This window comes from Phalacrocorax aristotelis, chromosome 6 (genome assembly GCF_949628215.1).
Source record: "Phalacrocorax aristotelis chromosome 6, bGulAri2.1, whole genome shotgun sequence".
Taxonomy (NCBI): Eukaryota; Metazoa; Chordata; class Aves; order Suliformes; family Phalacrocoracidae; genus Phalacrocorax; species Phalacrocorax aristotelis.
Window position 1 is genome coordinate 14,154,961 of NC_134281.1, and position 18,731 is coordinate 14,173,691.

Genomic DNA, 18,731 nt, shown 5'->3' on the forward strand with positions numbered 1-18,731 from the left:
AGTGCTTTTAAAACTTGTTTTTAATTGAAAACTATTTTTCTAAACACTTTAGGAAAACAACCCAAAAACAACAAAAAAGTCCCAGAGAAACCGCAGTTCTTCATCTGCGATGTGGCTGCTGCCGCCTCAGATTCTAAACTGGTTTAGAAACTTTAGCGCGCATGACCTTGTCACCCCAAAACAACACCAGAGAATGAGCTTTTGTACCTGTGCTTTTTATACTAAATCATTCACCAACTACTTTTTTTGTCCTACCCTGGTAGGTTTTTGAAATATCAATAGACCACTCTGCATAAAGTTTAAGCTAATAATTCTGCAGGCAACAATGACCACAATAATTTTCCCTCTTTTCCTGTTAAAAGCAGCCTTTATGACATGAAGCTCGGCACAGGTACTTTGACAAAAAAGGTATTTTATTATTCTTAGCAATATTCACCTTGAAGGAATATGAGGAAAGCATACACTTTTTACAGACAATATATAAACATGTTGTACATAATTAACAATAACTTAGTTCACTAATCCAAAAAATAAGCAAAATAAAAAAATTAAAATAAAACCAGAAAATACTGCAGAATTTTTTTATGCTGATACAAGTAAAAAATAATTTAAATCTCAACTGCTGTTGTCTATGCTGCAGTGACTGACAATATATTGCACTTTGTCAACTGTATCAGTAATCCCTGTCTTCCACCCAAATCCCATCCCCTGCCCAAATCCTACAGAAATTTGAGTTGGGTACAAATAATGTACTAATGTACCATTGTAAAAGGTAAAAAGTAAAAAAGACCGATTTTTTTACCTCAGTATATTAAAAATTCTTACGATTTCTCCCAACAAATTTAGTTTCCTGTTTATTTCCACTTCTTTACAAAGTGCACCTATATGCCTACACAGACCAGAAAAAGGAGGAAAGCAGGATTTTTCACGGCTGTTTGGTTCTTAATTAATTATCAAATATTTTAATTACATGTTTAGAAAAAAATTATTGTACATCCATTTTTATTTGTCTCATTGTGTTTTTTTTTCTTTAAAGCAAAACTTTTGCATAAAAATACAATTGGCTTGATAAAAAAAAAAAACAACAAAAAAAACCAACAACAAAAGTTTAAAAAATTAAAAAAAGCTTGTCACAGAGTTAAGCTTACGTGGTTTACATTATCAAACCCCTCTGTTCATTGGGGCATTTTCATCAGAAACATAGCTAAATATGTACATTGTGTTATACTGGAGCTTGTGTTCACGAGAGGCATCAGATCATAACAATCAATAGAATACACTTCACATTGGCAATAGTTTTTTTCCCGGTCATTAACGTACAATATGGATTAATAATGGGAGATTTAATTTTTTTGTTTTTGGTTTTGTTTTGTTATTTTTTCATATAAAATACGCTACAGAAAACAGACGTTCCCCATAGAACGACGCTTTCCCTCGTCTCATTAGTTCTCGCTGTGTCTGGGTTTTGACAGATGTGTGAAGCTCAAACTGATTGTCTCTCTTTCCCCTCTCCAGTGATCTCAACCTCATTTCTGCCCTTCCTCCCTGTGAAGTCCACCGGGCCTGGATGCCCGAGACAGCACACACGCTGACTGGCTACATGTCGATGTGATGGCCACACTGCCGTAAGTTTACCCAAGCAGCTAATCTGCATTTTTAAGCGACAGCTGCCAACACAACAGAACAAAATGCTTCAACCTCTAAAGTCTGCAAGTTGGATGTTTTTATGCTCTGTGATAGTTTTTGCTGTTGCTGCTAGAAGTTAGCTGCAACACAGTATGATAGATGCCTGTATCTCACACCTCGCTAGTGCAGGATTGCCTTCCCCTAGAGTTTTTACCAACAGGTTGTCTAATCTAGCTGTCCATTTGAGGAATAATAGGGTAGTTGGGAGGGGGGCTGTTTTTTTAAAAAAAATCTTTCCTGTTAGGGAAAAGAAGAAATTGTGTCAAAATAATCACCATCTTGGACAGATTAAAATTCTGTATCACAGCTACATTTTTGCTTTGTCATCCCCCCCAACCTTCTCCCTCTTCCTAGCAAATATTTTGGTATGGAAGATAGATGGAGCTAATCCAAGGGGGCTGCTGAATACATTCCCCCCTCTCACCCTTGTTTTGAAGGCAGGTTTTCTTACAGGGTAGCCATTGCAAACAGCAGCACAAAAACATGCAATCAGAGGGGTTGAGGCTTTTCGTGGAAAACAAGAGCAAAATAAATATGACTTTGTGTCTCATTTCATTTTAAAAATTACATTTTTATAAAGAGGTCCTTTTCTTTTGTTTCCTTTTTTTTTTTTTCCTTTTTTTCCCTATCCCAAACAAAGTCTGCGATAGAAATCCAGCATGTCTGGCTTCCAGTGAGCCGATTCCATCTTGGGAGGCTGCTTATATCTCTTTACAATATTCACAGTAATAACAGAGAAAGGAAAGCCAGTTCCAAGCCTTTTCCTTCAGCTTCTGCTACCTTTCGTTTCCTTCTGGATCATTAAGTATCGAACAGGTGAGTTCTTTTTCATTTTACCTGAGGGGGCAAAGTGCATTACAGGCACCACTACACGTTTCTGCAGAAGACCCATCATTTGCAGGCTTTAGTCCGGCATTACGAGTTAAACCATACGGGAGCAAAGATCCCCTTTGCCATCCCTACATTCTCCTCTTGACAGAACATATTCTTACTTGGTGTCGTCTTAGGCAAAGCCCCATGTTCTTAATCTCTGGGTGGGTCTTTTGGCCATCAGGTTTTATCCCATGGCTGTAACCATGCTGGATGGGTGCGGATGTCCAAATGAGATGCTGGAAGATGGATGAATGGGGGTAGGCGTTGGTAGGATGTGTCCAGAGTGGCTGAAAGGTGGCAAATGCCCCATGGGTGCCATGTGACTAGCAAGGGCAGCAGCGCTGAAAGGAGATGATTTCTCCTGCATGCACTTGGACAGTTCCTCAAAACACTCAGAGCCTTTCTTGCTTTTCTTTGATTTGTTGGACATTTTCCTATTCCTGGTCTGAATTCCTTCCTTTTTCATGGTCAGAGGCCTGTTCACCTGCAAGAAATGAGAAAATCAGGCTCATGCAGACAAAATGACCTTATTGTGCAAAAATGAAAATATTTGGACAGACCCCATGTGTTTTTCCTGGATGGAGACCTTTTTCTGGCCAAAAAAAAAAATGGTGTTTCTCTCTGCAGAACTTGTTTATATTGATTTGTTTAATAAAACCACACACAAAAAAAAAACCCTAGACATGAAAAACAAATTGAACTGAGTTTGGCAGCTGACGACTCTTTCCCGTAGGCTTACCCTCAGTCCTCATTCATTTCCTAGTAGAAGAGATCAAACTAGGAGGCACACATTGACCCAAATTCTGTCCTAAGATGTGAGCAATCTTGCACTAGTAACCTCTGTTACTTAGAGTTTAAATAATGCTCCAACATGTCAAGTGATTCCTGCTTAGGATTAAATTTCTACAAAAGCAATTACATCCAAGGCTTTGTTTTTATATGTATATAAAATATATAAATATATATATTATATATATATATATATAATTTTTTTTTTTTAAAACAGAATCAAAATGAAGATGCCGCATCAGGATTAGTTTTGCACAGAGCCCATTCCAAATGGCCTCTGTGTTTCTGGAGGGAAACAGCACACAAAACACACTTAGTTAAAACCAAGTGCGGTAGCTATTTTGCCTGATTTGCCCAAGCGTTAGAAGCCAAGCTAATACATTGTAATGTCACTGAACTTAGCATCATTATGCCAGCAAAGAATGGCTGTCACTTCCCAGGGGAACCTTAGAGACGGGGGAAGGAATAAAACAACCAAAACCCTGAAACCAATAAAAGCCTAGTGTACACCATGCAGTTAAGACATCAATCCCAGCTAGGCAAGCAGGACACATGAGATGAGTACTCACATTGTGCAATTTATAGTAGAGTCCGCAGGCGTTACAAACTGGGTCCCCGTTTGCATTACGTCGCCATAAGGTCGTGGTGGTTGTCTGACAGTTGGCACAACAAGTCCCTGCTCTCCTAGCCGCTGACTAACCAAAAGAAAAAGAAAATTAAAAATGTATCAGCAGGAGGAGGGAGATCATGAGAAAGGTCAAGTTGGACTCAGAATTTAGGTTGGACAGAACTAGTTACTAAGATATTACAGAGCATCAGGGCTGAAGGAAAGCTCCTGTCAGCAGTTTTACATTTTGTGGCTGTTAGTGTGCAGGGGATGTAGAGAGAAACAATGCATCTCTAACTCCACAAACAAAAATTTTAGTGGTGAAAATGACATCTGATTTGTTCAGGTTTCCCCTTTGCAGGATTCTAGAATGCATCATGAAAATGCGTTTGCCTGGTTTTTTTTTTTAACCAGTTTAGTTTGTGCCTATGTTGGGAGTGGGTTTGAAAAGAGGGAATGATCTTAAAGAATGTGATTTTTACCCCTACTTTGGCCCTTTAATAATGGACACAAAAGAAAACCAACCGCATTACTTAACTGGGTGCAGTATTTATCAGAGCCATCACTGAAAATTCAGTTTCCATTTACAAGTGAAAGGGAGAAAACAAAACCGGCTCCAACTTTCTTTAAATATTTAGCAAACCAAATTTCATGCCTTGCAGCAATGATTCTGCTGACCTGTCTGCCGCCTCTGTCCCTGCTCAGTTCCTTGGCTGACAAGCCCTCAAACAACTGTCTTAAAAAAAAAAAAAAAAAAGGGCAAAAAAAACCCCAACCCCCCAAATCCATCACCCTTTCTAAAACTATTGTTCTCCTGAAACCAAGGTGTGGGGAAAGAAAAATGCCTAAGCATTCACCCACCTCCCAAAACAAGAACAGGAAAAGTAGAACAGCAGGCAGCCAGTCATTCCTGGATGGGCCCCTGTCTATCAGACCCCTCAATAACATGTTCTTTGTGCAAGCACGCTATTGGATGAAGTGTTATGGAAGGACTAATTGCACCCCATATTTTGGAAGATAATTTTCTATTAGAAAGCTTGAGCCCTGTCTCTAGAATTGGGCAAAATACAGTCCATTTTGTGCAATTGGATTAACACTGAGGACTCATTATTTTCTTTTCTTAAATTAGCAGAATTAACTTTCTAATGTATACCTATCGTGGCTATTTCCCCAGGGCCTTGCTTCCTGGATATTTTTGCCACTAGCCACAGAGAGCCATAGGGTGAAGCAGCAAAGCTCACATTAGTGTGCAGGATGTCTCCGTGAGCAGAGAGCAGAACCACAGAGCGGTAGGTTTCCCAGATGAGAATTTTGTGCCCCTTCCCTGCCTCCTGGCTCTGCTGAGGAGCTGGTGCCACTCGAAGGACAGACCGATCAGGCTCGCAAAAGAGGAGCACCGGGTTATGTTCTCACTTGCTCCTGATTTACCCCATGACTCTGTAACTTTCCCAAAGCTGATGGATGGCTCAGCAGCTTAAGGCAAGAATCAGACCCTGGGAGACTCATATATTTCAGTCCCTTACTCGCCTGTGAGAACAGACCAAAAGCAGAAAGAGGGGGTACCCCCTACTGCAAGTACACTCATGCAACCCAAACACAATTAATGCCAGACTTCCAAACACTGACATTAATATGATCACTTTGCTATTGCATGTCAGACGAACAAATTCCCAAAGATGGCCATCTCTTCTCCCCCGCAAACAAGCAAACTACAGTGGAAAAAAGGGCAATAAACAAAGCTGTAAATCAATTAAAACAAAACATTAAAACAACTAAACTGAAAGAAAACCTCTCTAGTGCCCCCCCCCACCCCTCGCAGTGAGCTAAGCATAACAGTCTCCCAACACCCTGGAAGGTGGAGACCTATGTTTGCACATTTGAGATGGCTAACTGGTATTCAACTATGCTGCTTAACTCTTATGGCCTGTCCCATTCAGACTGGAAAGCACTTGAGCCTGAGAGATGATAATGTTACACTGTTGTCTTAACATTTTTCTGTATGTCAGTCACTTTAGAAGGCAAGTCATTAAGAAGCTTGCATAGTTGAAATTCTGACTCACTACAGAAATCTTCTCTATCCCATCCCAGTGTTAGAGCAGCAATGCCAATTTTCTGCTCTCCAAATCTCATTGAAACGTGCCTGTGAATAGCTAAGAGACTTAGGCACCATAAATCACAAAGGTCCAAGAAATATATTTATTATTCTTAGCATTTTACGCATTATTTGTGGAGTAGAGTGTATTAGAAATTTCAAAACAGCAAGCATGACTGGCAAGGCTTGCCTATAGAAACTCTCTAAAGCTTTTAGAGTCAGGAAACAGATACACAAAGTTTCCTTATCTTTAACGTACAGATATCCGGATAGGAAACTACTACCAGGAGCTTAGAAAGGACATTTTTTTTAAATCACTCAAATGAAAATACAAAGTATAGGTGACTCCATGGAAAAATAATAGGATATTTTTTTAAAATAGTAGGGGATTGTCTGGGGAGGGAACCAATATTAATATTGCCAGAGACTATAAGAGTGAAAATTACTTCATGGCTTTTATACAAATAATTATTAAGTAGGGAGCAGTAGCTTTGACTCATCTGATTTGTTTTGCTTTTTGGACTTGGAAATTTTTTTTAGTACACAGTGGAGGACATTCATGCTCATAACTCTTTCGCTCCCACTATGTGCCCAAACCATCCCAAGAGGCCAAATAAACGAGGAATTAAATTAAAAGCTGTCATCCGAGGATAAACGGGGAGACGGATACACGATATCCCGCATGTATTGTGAGCAGCGGGGTGGCTCGACAGAGGCGCTCGGCGGGCTGCAGTGGCGCAGTGGTCTGTGCCGGGGCTGGGGGTGGCGGGGAGAAGGGGGGGGGATCTGCCCCAAGGCACGGCAGTGACCTCGCAGTGACTGACCCCCACGTACAGTACAGCTCAGCTCCGTGCAGGGGCTGAGCAGAGATGAGACATGTTCGACCCGTGCCTGCGTGTGGTCCCTTTGCCTAATTTATCCCCAAACCCAGAAGAAACAGAGACACCTACCAGCCTTCGTTTAGGTTTAATGAGAGGTCGGTTTTGACCATTCATTTTGTGGTAGAGCCCGCAGGCGTTACACAGGTAATGCCCGGTGCCGTCTCTTCTCCAGAGAGGGGTGGCAGTTGCTCCACAGTTCACACACTCTCTGCCTTCTAAATGGAAACACGAAGAAACCGGATTTCTTTCTTTAAAAACAAATTCACAAAAGCTTTTTGCATTGTCCTTTAGGCGTTTTCCAGAAGTCAAAACAGTGTGTTAATTCAAGCACAATCAGACAGCAGTGACATCTACAGCACATGCAGCAAGGAGCTAAGTGTTTCGAGAATGCCCAGACTCCAGCAAGTGTTTTATGTCATGATCAAAAATAGGCAGCTCTCTCTGCAAGGTGAGAAAGAGTGACACTCTTATTGTGTCAGATGGAAGTTATCGTTTCAGTAACGAGAACTCCCTTAATCTGCGCTGGGCACCGCTCCCCTCCCGTATCCATTGCACTCCGATGGTTAGAGGCTGTGTTCTCCTGCCACAGCCCCACACATAGACGTGTACACAAACACACACACCTGCAAACACACAACACGTTAAAGAGGGAGTCGAAGGAAGAGGTTTTCTAGAATTACATCTGAGCGAAAAGACCTCCCGTTCTGTGCTTGCTTTTTTGTTGCAAATACTACAGGATAAGAAAGTAAAACCGAGCAGACTGGGAATGGATGCAGCGTGCCAAAGGCTCGGTTATGATTTTTGTTCTAAAGGCAGAAAAACACTGCTATTGCTGGTCTTTGAGAAAGTTCAGTTTCAGCGAGCACTCTGGAAATTACTGTAAAAGACAGGCTTTTGGTTCTTTTCCATTTCTGTGATTTTTCAACAGTGCAGTTTGGATTTCGTAGGGAGCAGTTTACCTTATTACTGCTTCATTATTAGTTTTAGTAGGACAGCGTGGGAAACACGGCATTGTAGAATGGCTCTATTAAATCCCAGCATGTAGCTCCTAGATATCTGATTCTGCCTCAGAAACCTCGCCGCTAAAAGTTCATTTGCCTCTGATGGTTCGAGGGCAGGTCTGCTTAATATAGAATCTCTCTTAATATAGTTTATGCAAATCCTACAGTATTTAACCGGAGAGGAAATTCTTTTTGCTAATAACTGAAGCAGGCCATGTTGAGTTCAGCGGGGCTTGTGTCTCCTTTAATCTAGGGAGTGGGTGGCTTTTAAACAACACAGCCTACAGTGAAAAATGAGGGGAGCTCTGCGGCGCTGCATTTGTAGCTTTTGTCCCTCCTAGGGCAGGAAGCTGCCGGAGTCGTCCTGTCGTGAGTCTTAGTTTTCCTACAAAAACACTCAGTGGTCACGAACTTTCCCCAGTTCCTTGCACAGGGGGCTCCCTTACAGAAAAAAAAAAAAAGTAAAACAAAACAAAACAAAGTTCCTTACTTCCCCCATCTAATAAAACCATCGGCAACAACGGGAGAAAAATCAAAAAGCTACTCGAGATCCCTTCATTTTCACAGAACCGAGTCTTGGATCCGTTTCCACCCTAGAAGGCTCGGACTGCTAATTGCCTTTACTTACAGCTCTCTCTGCACTACTAAAACATGCATATACATAGCAGCCACTGCATTTAAATAATGGCAGAGGGCGAGTGTGTTTTTTCCCCTCAGAGGAGCCGTTCAAACCAGAGCCGATGAGCTTGTAAAACAGCTGATACTTTTGTTGCAAAACTCGTAAGAGAGATCACATTTCTAAATTATTGTCTACTTTAAAAATAAATGCTTGTGGTGTGTTGGTAAGCATAGATGTGCAACGATAGTCAAGAATACACACACAAAAGCACACATAGCCATGTACATTTAAAAGGCGATCTAAACTCAGCCCCAATATACCGTATTTCCGTGGCTGAGGATGTTGAGGCAGGAAGGTTAGCAGAATTGCACAAATTGTCTTAATTCGTCTCTCTAGCTGTACAACTACTGTGATTTCAAAGCGGGATCAAAACTTCGTCCATCACCTAATTTGCCGATTTAGGAGTGCACTTTTAGGAGGAAATGCAGGGAAGGATTGTGAACACTGGAAAGGTCCGCCGTCAGCGTTTGGAGGCAGAGAGATGTGTGGGTCGGGGGGTGGGGTGGGGGGAAGAACAGGAAAAAAAGAGCATTTTCTCGATAAAGTTAGGCCGAGTAAGTTGGCGGTGACTGGACACCTTAGTCTTTCGCACTGGTATGTAAACTATATCTGAACTTTTGCTCCTGCAAAATGTGAAGGAAATACGGCCCTCTGCGATTTGAAGCGGACCGGCCGGGTAAGTTTCGCTTTCATCCTGCGCTGGGGCCTTGGTTCGTGTTAACGGAGAGACGTGGAAATGATTGCGGGAGAAACACCTATCGCTAAAGAGTCCCCACGCGTAATCTGCAGGGGGGTCGTGCTGACCTGGGGGAGCAGGGTGGGGCCTGAGCTCCTCGGGTAGCCGAGGCCAGTTTTTCTCCGAGGGAAACATTTTTTTCCCCCCCTCACATAAGCCCCCCTTTGTACAGCCCGAGCTGTCGACTCACGCTGCGCCCCGCTCCCCTCGTCTGTCCCTCGGCCCCAGGGGCCGGAGCCCGCTACGGACGCGCTGGCGCCCACAGACGCCTGGTTTAAAACTCCTAGTTTCAAAGCCTAGTTAATTGGGACGGAGCAGCCACCTGCCCCTCTGTCCCGAGGAGGGCTGACACAAGCGCCCAGCCTCACCCCGAGGAGCAGGCGAAGCCCACCCAGGGCCGGCATGCAGCTTCCGCAGCACAGCCCTTCCAGCCCGGGGACGCCGCCGGTGTGGGACGGGGCAGGCCCCGGGGCGCGACACTTACCCGAGCAGGACCTGGCCTTGCTCCGCGGCTTGGGGGTGAAGCTGGACGCGGGGCCCCCCAGGAAGCTGCCGGGGTGGAAGAGGCTGCTGCTGTAGTCGTGGGCGGCCGGCACGTAGGAGGGGTAGGTGGGGATGGGGTGGTGGGTGGAGGGCTGGGCCCCCATGCTGGTGAGGCTGCTTCGGAGCGGGCTGGCGCTCTCCATCTTCATCCCCTCCGACAGCGACACTTGGTACTTGATGCTGTCTTTGTCCTCCTGTCGGGCCCCAGCGGAGGACGAAGGGGAGGCAGCGCTGGTGGAGTTGGGGTCCGGGGACACTTCCTTGGGAGGGGTCGGGGGGAAGCCAAAGAGGTGGGAGCCGGAGTGCGAGGCCGGGGTGAGCGAAGACACGGAGGCGGTGCTGGACGTGCTGCTGCCTGGGTACACCGAGATGGCCCCGGGCGCTCCAGCCGCCGAGGGGTGCAGGGGGGTCTTGGTGAAGGGGTTGACGGTCCAGGGGTTGTGGTGATGGGCAGACAGTGCCGCCTTGCTGCTGTCCAGCCAAGGGATCCCGGGGCTGTGGATAAGATGAGGCCGGCACATTTGACTCCCGGTCAGGCGCGCTGTAGGAACACAAGAGCGACTGGGATCAGCGTGGGGCCGCTCAGCCCGGCGCGGCTCTGGGAAGCCCCCCAGTCCCCAGCCCGGGCAGGTCCCCAGCCCGCGGGCAGCCACAGGGCAGCTGGGCATGGGGGGAGATTTCACAACCCGGAGAAGAGCAGCCAGACCGGCGCAACAGCCCCCTCGCGCCGTCCCTTCCGAGGGAGGCAAGAGCCAGCCCAGGGAGGAAGAGCGACGGGCGGCAGGAGGGGGGGACCCGGCCGCCCGGGGCGGGAGGAGAGGCACCCACTTTCCTTCCACCCCAGCCCTGGCGATACGCAGCAAACCCCCTTCTGTTCTGTCTTCCGAGCTGCTGCAACACGCTCTCTTCGGCTCCTAAAAACACCCCGAAATAAAATCCATCGCCGATTTCAAACGGTTTGTATTTTGCATCCGGGAAGTAGCCGTGTCTGAGAAGTTTTCGCCTGTGTGCGCACTATTTCCCCTTCCTCTCTCACCTCCCCCCTTTCTTTCCCTCCCCTCCGCCAGCCCTTGGTTATCTCTAGGGTTAAAATCCACCCGTGCCTCCTTTTCTATCCTATTTCCTTAGGTCTCCTTTCCCCCCGGCTCCGGCTCACCGAGCCGGCGAAACCTCCTCGCCTCCACGCAGGACAGCCGCACGGAGGGGCCCGGGAAGCGCAGGCGGAGGCGGGCGGGGAAGGGGCCGGGGGTGCAGAGGGCGTCAACGGGAGCTGATTTACCGTGTGCCTGGCTGTAGGAGACCCTGGCCCGGGCGTGGGCGGTATTGGCGTAGTAGGGGTTGCCCTGGGAGTCCAGGTGGTTGAAGAAGACGTCGACTTCATCCGGAGGTAGGAGCTGCGCTGGTTCCATGTAGTTGTGAGCCAGTCCGGGATGGTGGCTCTCGGGGTGCTGCCCGTTGAGCACGGCGTGGTGGGCCATCCAGCGAGGCTGGTCCGTGGCCACCTCCATGGCCTCGGGCCTCCCCTCCCACCCACCCCGGACCAGGAGCGAGCGGCGCTCGGTGGTGGGGGGTGCTGCTGATCGGGGGGGGGGCGGCTTTTGGCGCTGCCGGTGGGGTTTAGGAGATGGGGTGGCTTTTCTTCAAGAGAAAACCGCCGGGTGAGCGGCGCGGGGCCTCGGAAGCGGGGGGAGAACCCCCGAAGTCAAGTCAGCGTGTCCCTCTGTCAGCGGGCTGGTGGCGGAGTCAGGTCCGGGGAAGCGCCGGGGCAGCACCTGTAGGGAGAGACGGGCGGGTGAGGCTCGGCAGCCCCGGGGAGCGCTGCCGCCGGGCCGGCTCCCGCCCGGGCTGCTTCCCCAGCGGGAAATGGATGGGGAGGGGGAAGCGGAGCCCCTCCCCCCTTCCAAAAATATCCTCTACCCCAAAGTCCTCGCCATGCTCCCTCCCTGCTCATTGCCCCACAAAATAAACAGAGATCCCATTTCAAACTCTTTACCCAAAAAAAAAAAAAAAAAGACAAAAAGCTTCCTTTTTTTTCCCCCCGCTCTCGCTACAAACGTCAACAGGAGTTTTTCCAGCTGGCTTCAAAAGCGGGGTAAATAAAGGAAGAACGGCAGATCTAATATAGCGTAGTTCTAGCAAGAACTCCGACTGACACAAAAGGAAAAGGGGGGGGGGGAGGTGGAGAAGAAGAGGGGGAGAAGGGTGTTTAGCGAAAGCAGCGAGTGCGCCCTGGCAGCGGCGCGGCGGCCCCCCCGCGCCCCACACTTACCCGGCGCAGGAGGCAGGGTGCCTCCGCGGGGTGGGTGGTGATGGATGCCTGCTCGGAGGATGCGAGTGCCGCGAAGAGGAGGGGGGGGAAAAAACCAAACCAACCAGGCGAGAGGGGGGGGAAAGGCGAACGAGCGCGGGAGGAGGAGAGGAGGCTGGATGGAGGGTGTTACTCAGATGGCAAAGCCGCTGCTCTGGCCGGCTCGGTCCCATCCCCGCGCATCCTATATGAGCGCTGGCGCCAGCTGGCCGCGGCGCCGCAGACGGGCCGGGGCGCGCAGGGCCGGCGGCCGGGCCAGCCAATCCCGCCGCCCCACACCGCCCCCAACCGCACCCCCGGCCCCAAACGGAGCCGGCCCGGGGGGGGGGAGCGCAGCGCAGACCCCCTCCTCCGCCCCCCTTACCCCGCCCGCAGCATCCCCGCCCGGCAGCGCCGTGGGGGCTTTCCCCGCCCGGGCGCTGCACGCCCCTGCGGGGCGGAGACGACAAAATAGGGGGGGTCCCGCCGTGGTGTATGCGGGGGGGGGGGGGAGAGTGGGGGGCCGGGGCGAGGGAGCGAGGAGGGAGTGCGGGAAGGGCTCGGCGGCGGGACCGGCTCCGTCGGGTGCTGCCCGGGTGCGGAGCCGCGGCTCCCAGCGCCGTCACCGGGATGACCGGGGCTGGGGGGGGATGGAAACCGGCACCGGGGAGATAAATCCGCTAAAATCCCCTAAATCAGGCACAGCAGCCGGGAGCGGGACAAACCCCAGCGTGGTCTTTCCCATCACGTTAGTTTGAAATAACTGCCTGAATCAGGGCGGAGAAAAAAGAAAAAAAATTAAAAACAAATAAATGCAAGGCTCCGCGCCGGCCCCGGGGACAGGGAGGGCGAAGAGGGCCCGGTCCCCGGGGCCGCTCCGGCCGGCGCTGCCCGGCGGGCCGGCTGCGGGGCAGGGACGGGTCCTGCCCGGGTCCCCGGGCTGCGGCGCCCGGGCCGGGCCCAGGCTGGGGTTTGCTGGCGGCTGCGGCAGCAAACGGGCAGGCCCGGGGGGTCGGGCAGGGGCGGGAGGGCCCCTGGTGACCGGCCGCAGCCTCCCCGATGGGGCTGCGGAGAAGCAGCCCCGTTTTTTTCCCTTCTCCCATCCTTTTCTTTTTTTTTTTTTTTTTAAAAAAAGGACAACACAGTTTTAATATGTGCAGTTACTCGTGTGCTTTGGGCCGGGGAGGAGAGTCGCAGCCCCAGTCAACAGGCGTTTTATGCGGAGTTTACGGCACAGCTCTGCAGCAGCCGGGAAGCGGGTCGGGCTCTGCCATCCCCGAAGGTGCGGATAAAACCGTCCGCTTTTGGGGCGGTAAATAATAACGGGAAAGTCACAACCAAGCCCCCAGAGCGTGGCCGGGCGCTGCTGCAGGTCCCGTTTCCCAGGCGCTCCCTTCCCAATGCTCAGCCGTTGCTTTCGGGGGGAAAAGGGGAAGGCTTGTCGCAACACCTTAAACCTCCGACCTGGGCACAGGGCAAGGAAAGCCCCCGGCCGGAGAGCGGGGCAGGGGGTGGCGGGGAGCTGCCCCTCCGCCCGCCGGGCACCGGCCGCGGCTCCGGCCCGACGGCGCGGCCGGAGGTGGGGGGCCGCTGGAGGCGGGGGTAGCAGTGCGGGCCGCGCCAGGAGATGCGGGGGGGGTGGCCCTGAGGATGATGATGATGCCTCGAAGGCCGCCTCCCCGGCGGGCAGCGCTGGGGGCTGGGAGCCGGAGCCGGCCTCCCCCGGCCCGGCCGCCCCAGTCACTACGACGCCGGGGCTCTGACGTCACCCGCCACTGCCAAATTCGCCAGGAAATGAACTTTTTTTTTAAATAATAACAATAATAATAATAATGATGACGGTAATAATAATAAAACTCCCTTTCCTTGCTGCGGAGCCTGTCTGGCCCGAGTGACACGGGGCTCCCTCCCTAACTGTTCCCCCACCGTTCCCCCTTTGCTCCTCCCAAGCCTCCCCCGGGAAACCCCCAGCGCAGCCCCACGGGTCGAGGAAGCGGGGCCCGGGCTGGGGGCGCCGGAGGCTGGGGCAGGGGGAGACGACATTGCTCGCCCCCCCACCTCCCCGCACCCATTCTTCAGCCGGCCTCCCGTACCCAAAGTCCTGCTTGCCCCACTCCCCCCGCGGCCCTGCCTTCGAGGCTCCCAGCGGCCCAAACCCCCTCCTGCCGCCGAGGGGGTCTCAAGCGGCGACCGGGCAGCAGGTCCTCTGTGGACTGCCGGGCGCGGAAGGGACGGCGGAGCCGACTTCTCCCGGGCCGGGCTGGGTAGCCCGGGCAGGCCGGGAACAGGAGCTGTGCCGGGCTGGGAGAGGAGAGGGGCCGGGGCTGGGGAGGGCAAGTGCCCCCCGCGCTGCGGGGCTGCCCGCCCGCGGCGGAGCGCGCCCAGGCGCCTGAGGCCGGAGGTGCCAGGGAGGAAAGGGAAACAAAGCAAAAAAAAAAAAAAAAAAAGAAAGTTAAAAGGCAGAAAGAGAACCAATAGAGCTTTCTAAAAATCCGCCTTCACCCTCCGAGGCGATTTTGTTTTTCCACATACCAAAAAAAACCCCACCAAAGCCATCCAAATATCCCCTCTAAATGGATGGGGTTTTTTGTTTGTTTGTTTTTTGTTTTTTTAAAGAAGGCTGAGTATAAAACGAACGCGGGAGTTTACAAGTAGGCTCCCCCGCGCCTCGCTCTGCCCGCGGCCCGGAGGCGAGCCGTGGCCAGGGTCCGTCCCGCTGCAGTAGGGCGGCGGAGAGCCGGGACCTCCCGGCGAACCCAGCGCCTCGCTACGCCCTTATTAATTAATATGGATGTTTTCATTATTGCCCGCCTGCCATCAGCACGGGGCCGCGATTTTTTTTTTTTGGGGGGGGGTTGGGTGGGCTGTTTGTTTTAGGCAGGTGATAAAATCGCAGTTAACGAGCTGATAATTCGTTCGTGTTTGTTTTAAAAGACAAATTGTAAAGATTAATCAGGCGGCTTGATTTATGGCGAGGCAGACCCCGGCGCTGCCCGGCCAGGACTCCCCGAAGCCCCCGGCTCGGGTTACCCGGGGCTGGCAGGCGAAGCAAAACAAAAGGGGCGAGCGGGCGGCAGCTCCGGGGGGTCCGGCTGCTTCCCCCCCCCCGCCTCGGGGTGCCGGCACTGCGGCCGGCGCCTCTCCCCGCACCCCCCTCCCATTAAGACCTTTTGCAAAATGAATGACCCCTCCGGCAGGGATAAACGATTTCTGCTGAGGGAGAGGTTTGATTCCCGTGGCTGAGCTGGGAGATTTCCTAGCCAGCCGACTCGCAGGATTTTATTTTATTTTCTTTGATTCCCGCCGTGTCGCGTCCCCGCTGCCTGCCTTTGGCGAACCGGCTCTGGACTCGGCCGCTAAACGCCCCGGCGGCACGGCTGGGGTTTTTAATTGAATTAATTCACCCGTCGGGAACATCAGCAGCCCGCGGTGGCGGCTGGAGGCGAGCAGCTTAGCTCCGCTCCGCAGCCCGCCTCCCACGGCTGGGTAAGCAGCGCTCCCCTCGGTTTTCTGCCAAGCCCCCGGGGAGAGGGTCCGGGACGCGACCTGCTCCCTCACCCCGCTCCCCGCAAACCCCCGCTTCCCTTCTTTTCTCCCTTTTATTTTTTTTTCCCGCGCCACAACGGGCTCCGGTTTATTAACTTTTTTGTTATTGCCGTTGCAAATTTCTTTCCTTTTTAATAAAGGAGCTTTCCCAGATCGGGAAGCACAACTGGTTATCTTGATTTGATTGACAAGTGATGTCATATCGTTTAAGGGGAGGGGGGAGACGACAACTTGTTTTAGCAACAGTTAGTAGCGTCGTGTGATGGAGTTGACACGTATGCCCGGGCAGAAGTGAAGGTAGAAAACAAATACCCCCGGCCGCGCACACAGACTATTTATTTACACGCCCGGGGTGGGTTTTCTTCCTCTTTTTTTTTCTTTTTTTCCCTTATTCCTGGGTGCTTGGACCAGGGTACCTGAGCAAAGGGGGCTGGGCTGGGTGGGACCCGCAGCCCCCGACGCACTTTCCTCCGGACACCCCCCCCTTCCCGGGGTGCACCCCCCATCACCCGAGGGGCCACGCTCCCTTCCGCCGCCCGGTGAACGGAGACCCGGGGGTCGAGATCTGCGGTGGCGGCCGTGCAGCATCCCCCACCCGCCCCGAAGGGCAGCCCGCAGCGGCCGCGAGCAGGAAGCGCAGGAAAAACTCAGGGAAAAGAAAGAAAAAAAGAGGGAAGAGAAGCCCTCGGCCCCGCGCCGGGCCGCGGTACGCAGTGCCGCCGGTGTGCGAGCCCCAGGGGGCCGGCGGCGGGCTGTGGGCGTACCGCCCGGCCCCCCCGCGCACCGCCCGACCCCCCGCAGGTAGATTGACCCGGCGGCCGGTGCGAGCGGCTCACGCCCGTCCGCAGGTTGGACACCCACTCCCCCTCCGGTTTATTTCCTTGGGTGTGATTTTTTGGGCAGGGGAAGTTCTTGTTTTCTGCTTTTTTGTGTGTGTGTGTGTTTTCCTCCCTCTGGTCTTGTCGCCGCTTTTCTTCTCCCCCTGCCCCCCCGGCCTGCGTTACTAGCACGTATTAATGTCTGCTAATAGGGTTATAAAATGACACAGTTACCTCTTAACCGCAAGACCCTATTTAAGCTGCATTTAAAAAAAAAAAATAAAAAAAGAGAGAGAGAGAGGCGACTTGGGGAATAAATCACAGAATACTTAATTTTTTTTTTTTTGTAAATACTGTAGGATCCTCCTCGCTATCCCCCATCTCGCAGACGATTTCTGCGGGGTATATCCCCCCCACCGTGGGAACCCTCGGTCCCAGCCTCCCCCACCCGCCCGCCGGCTCCCGCATACGCCTTCACCTGCGCTTTGTCCACACTTTGCCCGGTTCCCGCACAGCCCCGCGGCTCGCTCGGCTGCAAATAAAGGGGAGGAAAAGCCTCGAGTCTCCCCCAGCCTGCCCACAGAAACGCCTTTTGTGCAAGTTCCCAAAGAAAAACACGTGCGGCTGGTGGGGTGGTGCACACCCAGAGCTTTGTTGAGAAAAAGGTATAAACATTTTTTTCAGGCGCCGCCAGGAAAGATTTCGTTCGCAGGAGCTATCTTTAATTTTACAAATTTTTTTTTCTCTTGCAAGGTTATTTCGGGCGCAGCTGTTGCAGAAGGGAGGAAAGAGGATGATCCCGCAGGTTTGATTTGTTTCTCCGCAGGCAAAACTTCGCTGGGGAGGGACCGAGCCCGGAGCGGGGAGCGGGGCTCGTCTCACGCCCGGCACCGGCACCGCCCGCGGCTGCTCCCCGCGCCCCGGCACAGCCCCCGGCTGCCCTTCCCCTGCGAGCCGCGGGGCTTCAACCAGGCCGGGGTTTAGACTTCCCATTAAAAAAAAAAAAATTGCGTTTAATAAAGATGCTCTGGGGGAGAACAATCCCCGCGACCGAAACCCGCACCCCCCTTAGTGATATCGCTTTTCTTATTGAAATCGCCTCAAATCCAGGCAGGCTCCGCTCCTGGTTGGTTCAATTTTTTTTTTTTTATTGCCTTCCAGCCTCAGCACCCCAAAGCAAAAGGAGGATAAAAGGGGGAACTTTGCACATAGAGCAACAATTAAAAAAAAAAAAGAAGGAAAGGGGGGTGAAAAAGCCCGCGGAGAGGAGCGACCCAGTCCCCGATGTGGCTCGGTAATTTTAAATCATGCAAAGCCCTGTAAAGCTGCCGCACGGGACTGGGACGGGGAGGACTCCCCGGCAGGCAGGTGCAGGGGGAGCGGGGCCGGGCCCTGCCGGCTTTCCGGGGCAGAACAAACCCTCGAATCTCCTTTTTTTTTTTTTTTTTTTTTTTTTAATGCCCAAATCTGCCAACAATGGGAGCGAGGAGATAGGATGTGGCTGCGGGGAGGGGGCGCGGGGCTCTGCACACTCCGTCTCCGCAAGTGTCTGCCTGGCCGCCCTGGGTGAAATGCAACTTTCCAAGATGGAGATTTAAATAATTACCCCGGTGACAATGGGGGGGAGGAACAAAACCCCAAAGCTCAAACCCAAACGCGGCCCGGCGGCCCCGCTGCCCGCAGGATGCCGGTGCGGGGAGCGCCCCTGCCGCCGAGCAGAGCCAGCCGAGCCCGCGCCGTGCCTCCGAGCCGGCGGGCACCGCACCGGGCCCGGCAGCCCCGGCCCCGGCCGGGCGGGAAGGAGGAGACGGCCCGGAGGGGGTCCGGGCGTGCTGCCGTCATTTTTTCGTTCTTTACAAAAACCCCGCCAGATTTATCCCCAGGCGAAACAGCCCCGAGCGATGCTCTCCCGCATCCCGGTGCGCTGCGGCGGCGGAGCCGCGGTGCCGGTACTGCAGCCCCCGGGCCGCGCAGAGCCGCGCAGCCGCATCCCCTTACCTTGCCTTTCGCCCGTCCTCGTTTTTCTTTCAGTTTTCCGCCCGGTGCCTGGAAAGCGCCGGTTCTCCCCCTCGGCGGGGCCGCTCGGCGGGCTGGGGAGGGGGCGCCGGCCGCAGGGAGCCTCCCCTGCCTGCCCGCGCCGGGAGCGGCGGCCCTGCGGCGGGCGGTGGGTGCGCGCAGCTCGGCGGAGGGGCT

General features: G+C 52.5%; 1 protein-coding gene across 5 annotated transcripts; it reads right to left on the bottom strand.

Moving 5' to 3' along the window:
- Window positions 1-392: 392 nt before the first annotated feature.
- Window positions 393-18,731, bottom strand: GATA2 (GATA binding protein 2). 5 transcript variants are annotated; one of them, XM_075096038.1, is made up of 6 exons: window positions 18,537-18,731; window positions 11,167-11,659; window positions 9,829-10,428; window positions 6,998-7,176; window positions 3,918-4,043; window positions 393-3,043 (listed from the first exon to the last, which is right to left on the bottom strand). In XM_075096038.1, the coding sequence occupies exons 2-6, from the start codon at window positions 11,393-11,395 to the stop codon at window positions 2,744-2,746; spliced, it is 1,434 nt and encodes a 477-aa protein (XP_074952139.1). In that variant the 5' UTR covers window positions 11,396-11,659; window positions 18,537-18,731; the 3' UTR covers window positions 393-2,743. The 5 variants fall into 5 exon arrangements, with proteins under 5 accessions (XP_074952139.1, XP_074952138.1, XP_074952140.1 ...); XM_075096037.1 differs by lacking the exon at window positions 18,537-18,731 and adding an exon at window positions 12,157-12,445; XM_075096039.1 differs by lacking the exon at window positions 18,537-18,731 and adding an exon at window positions 12,157-12,442 and having other exon boundaries at window positions 6,998-7,143.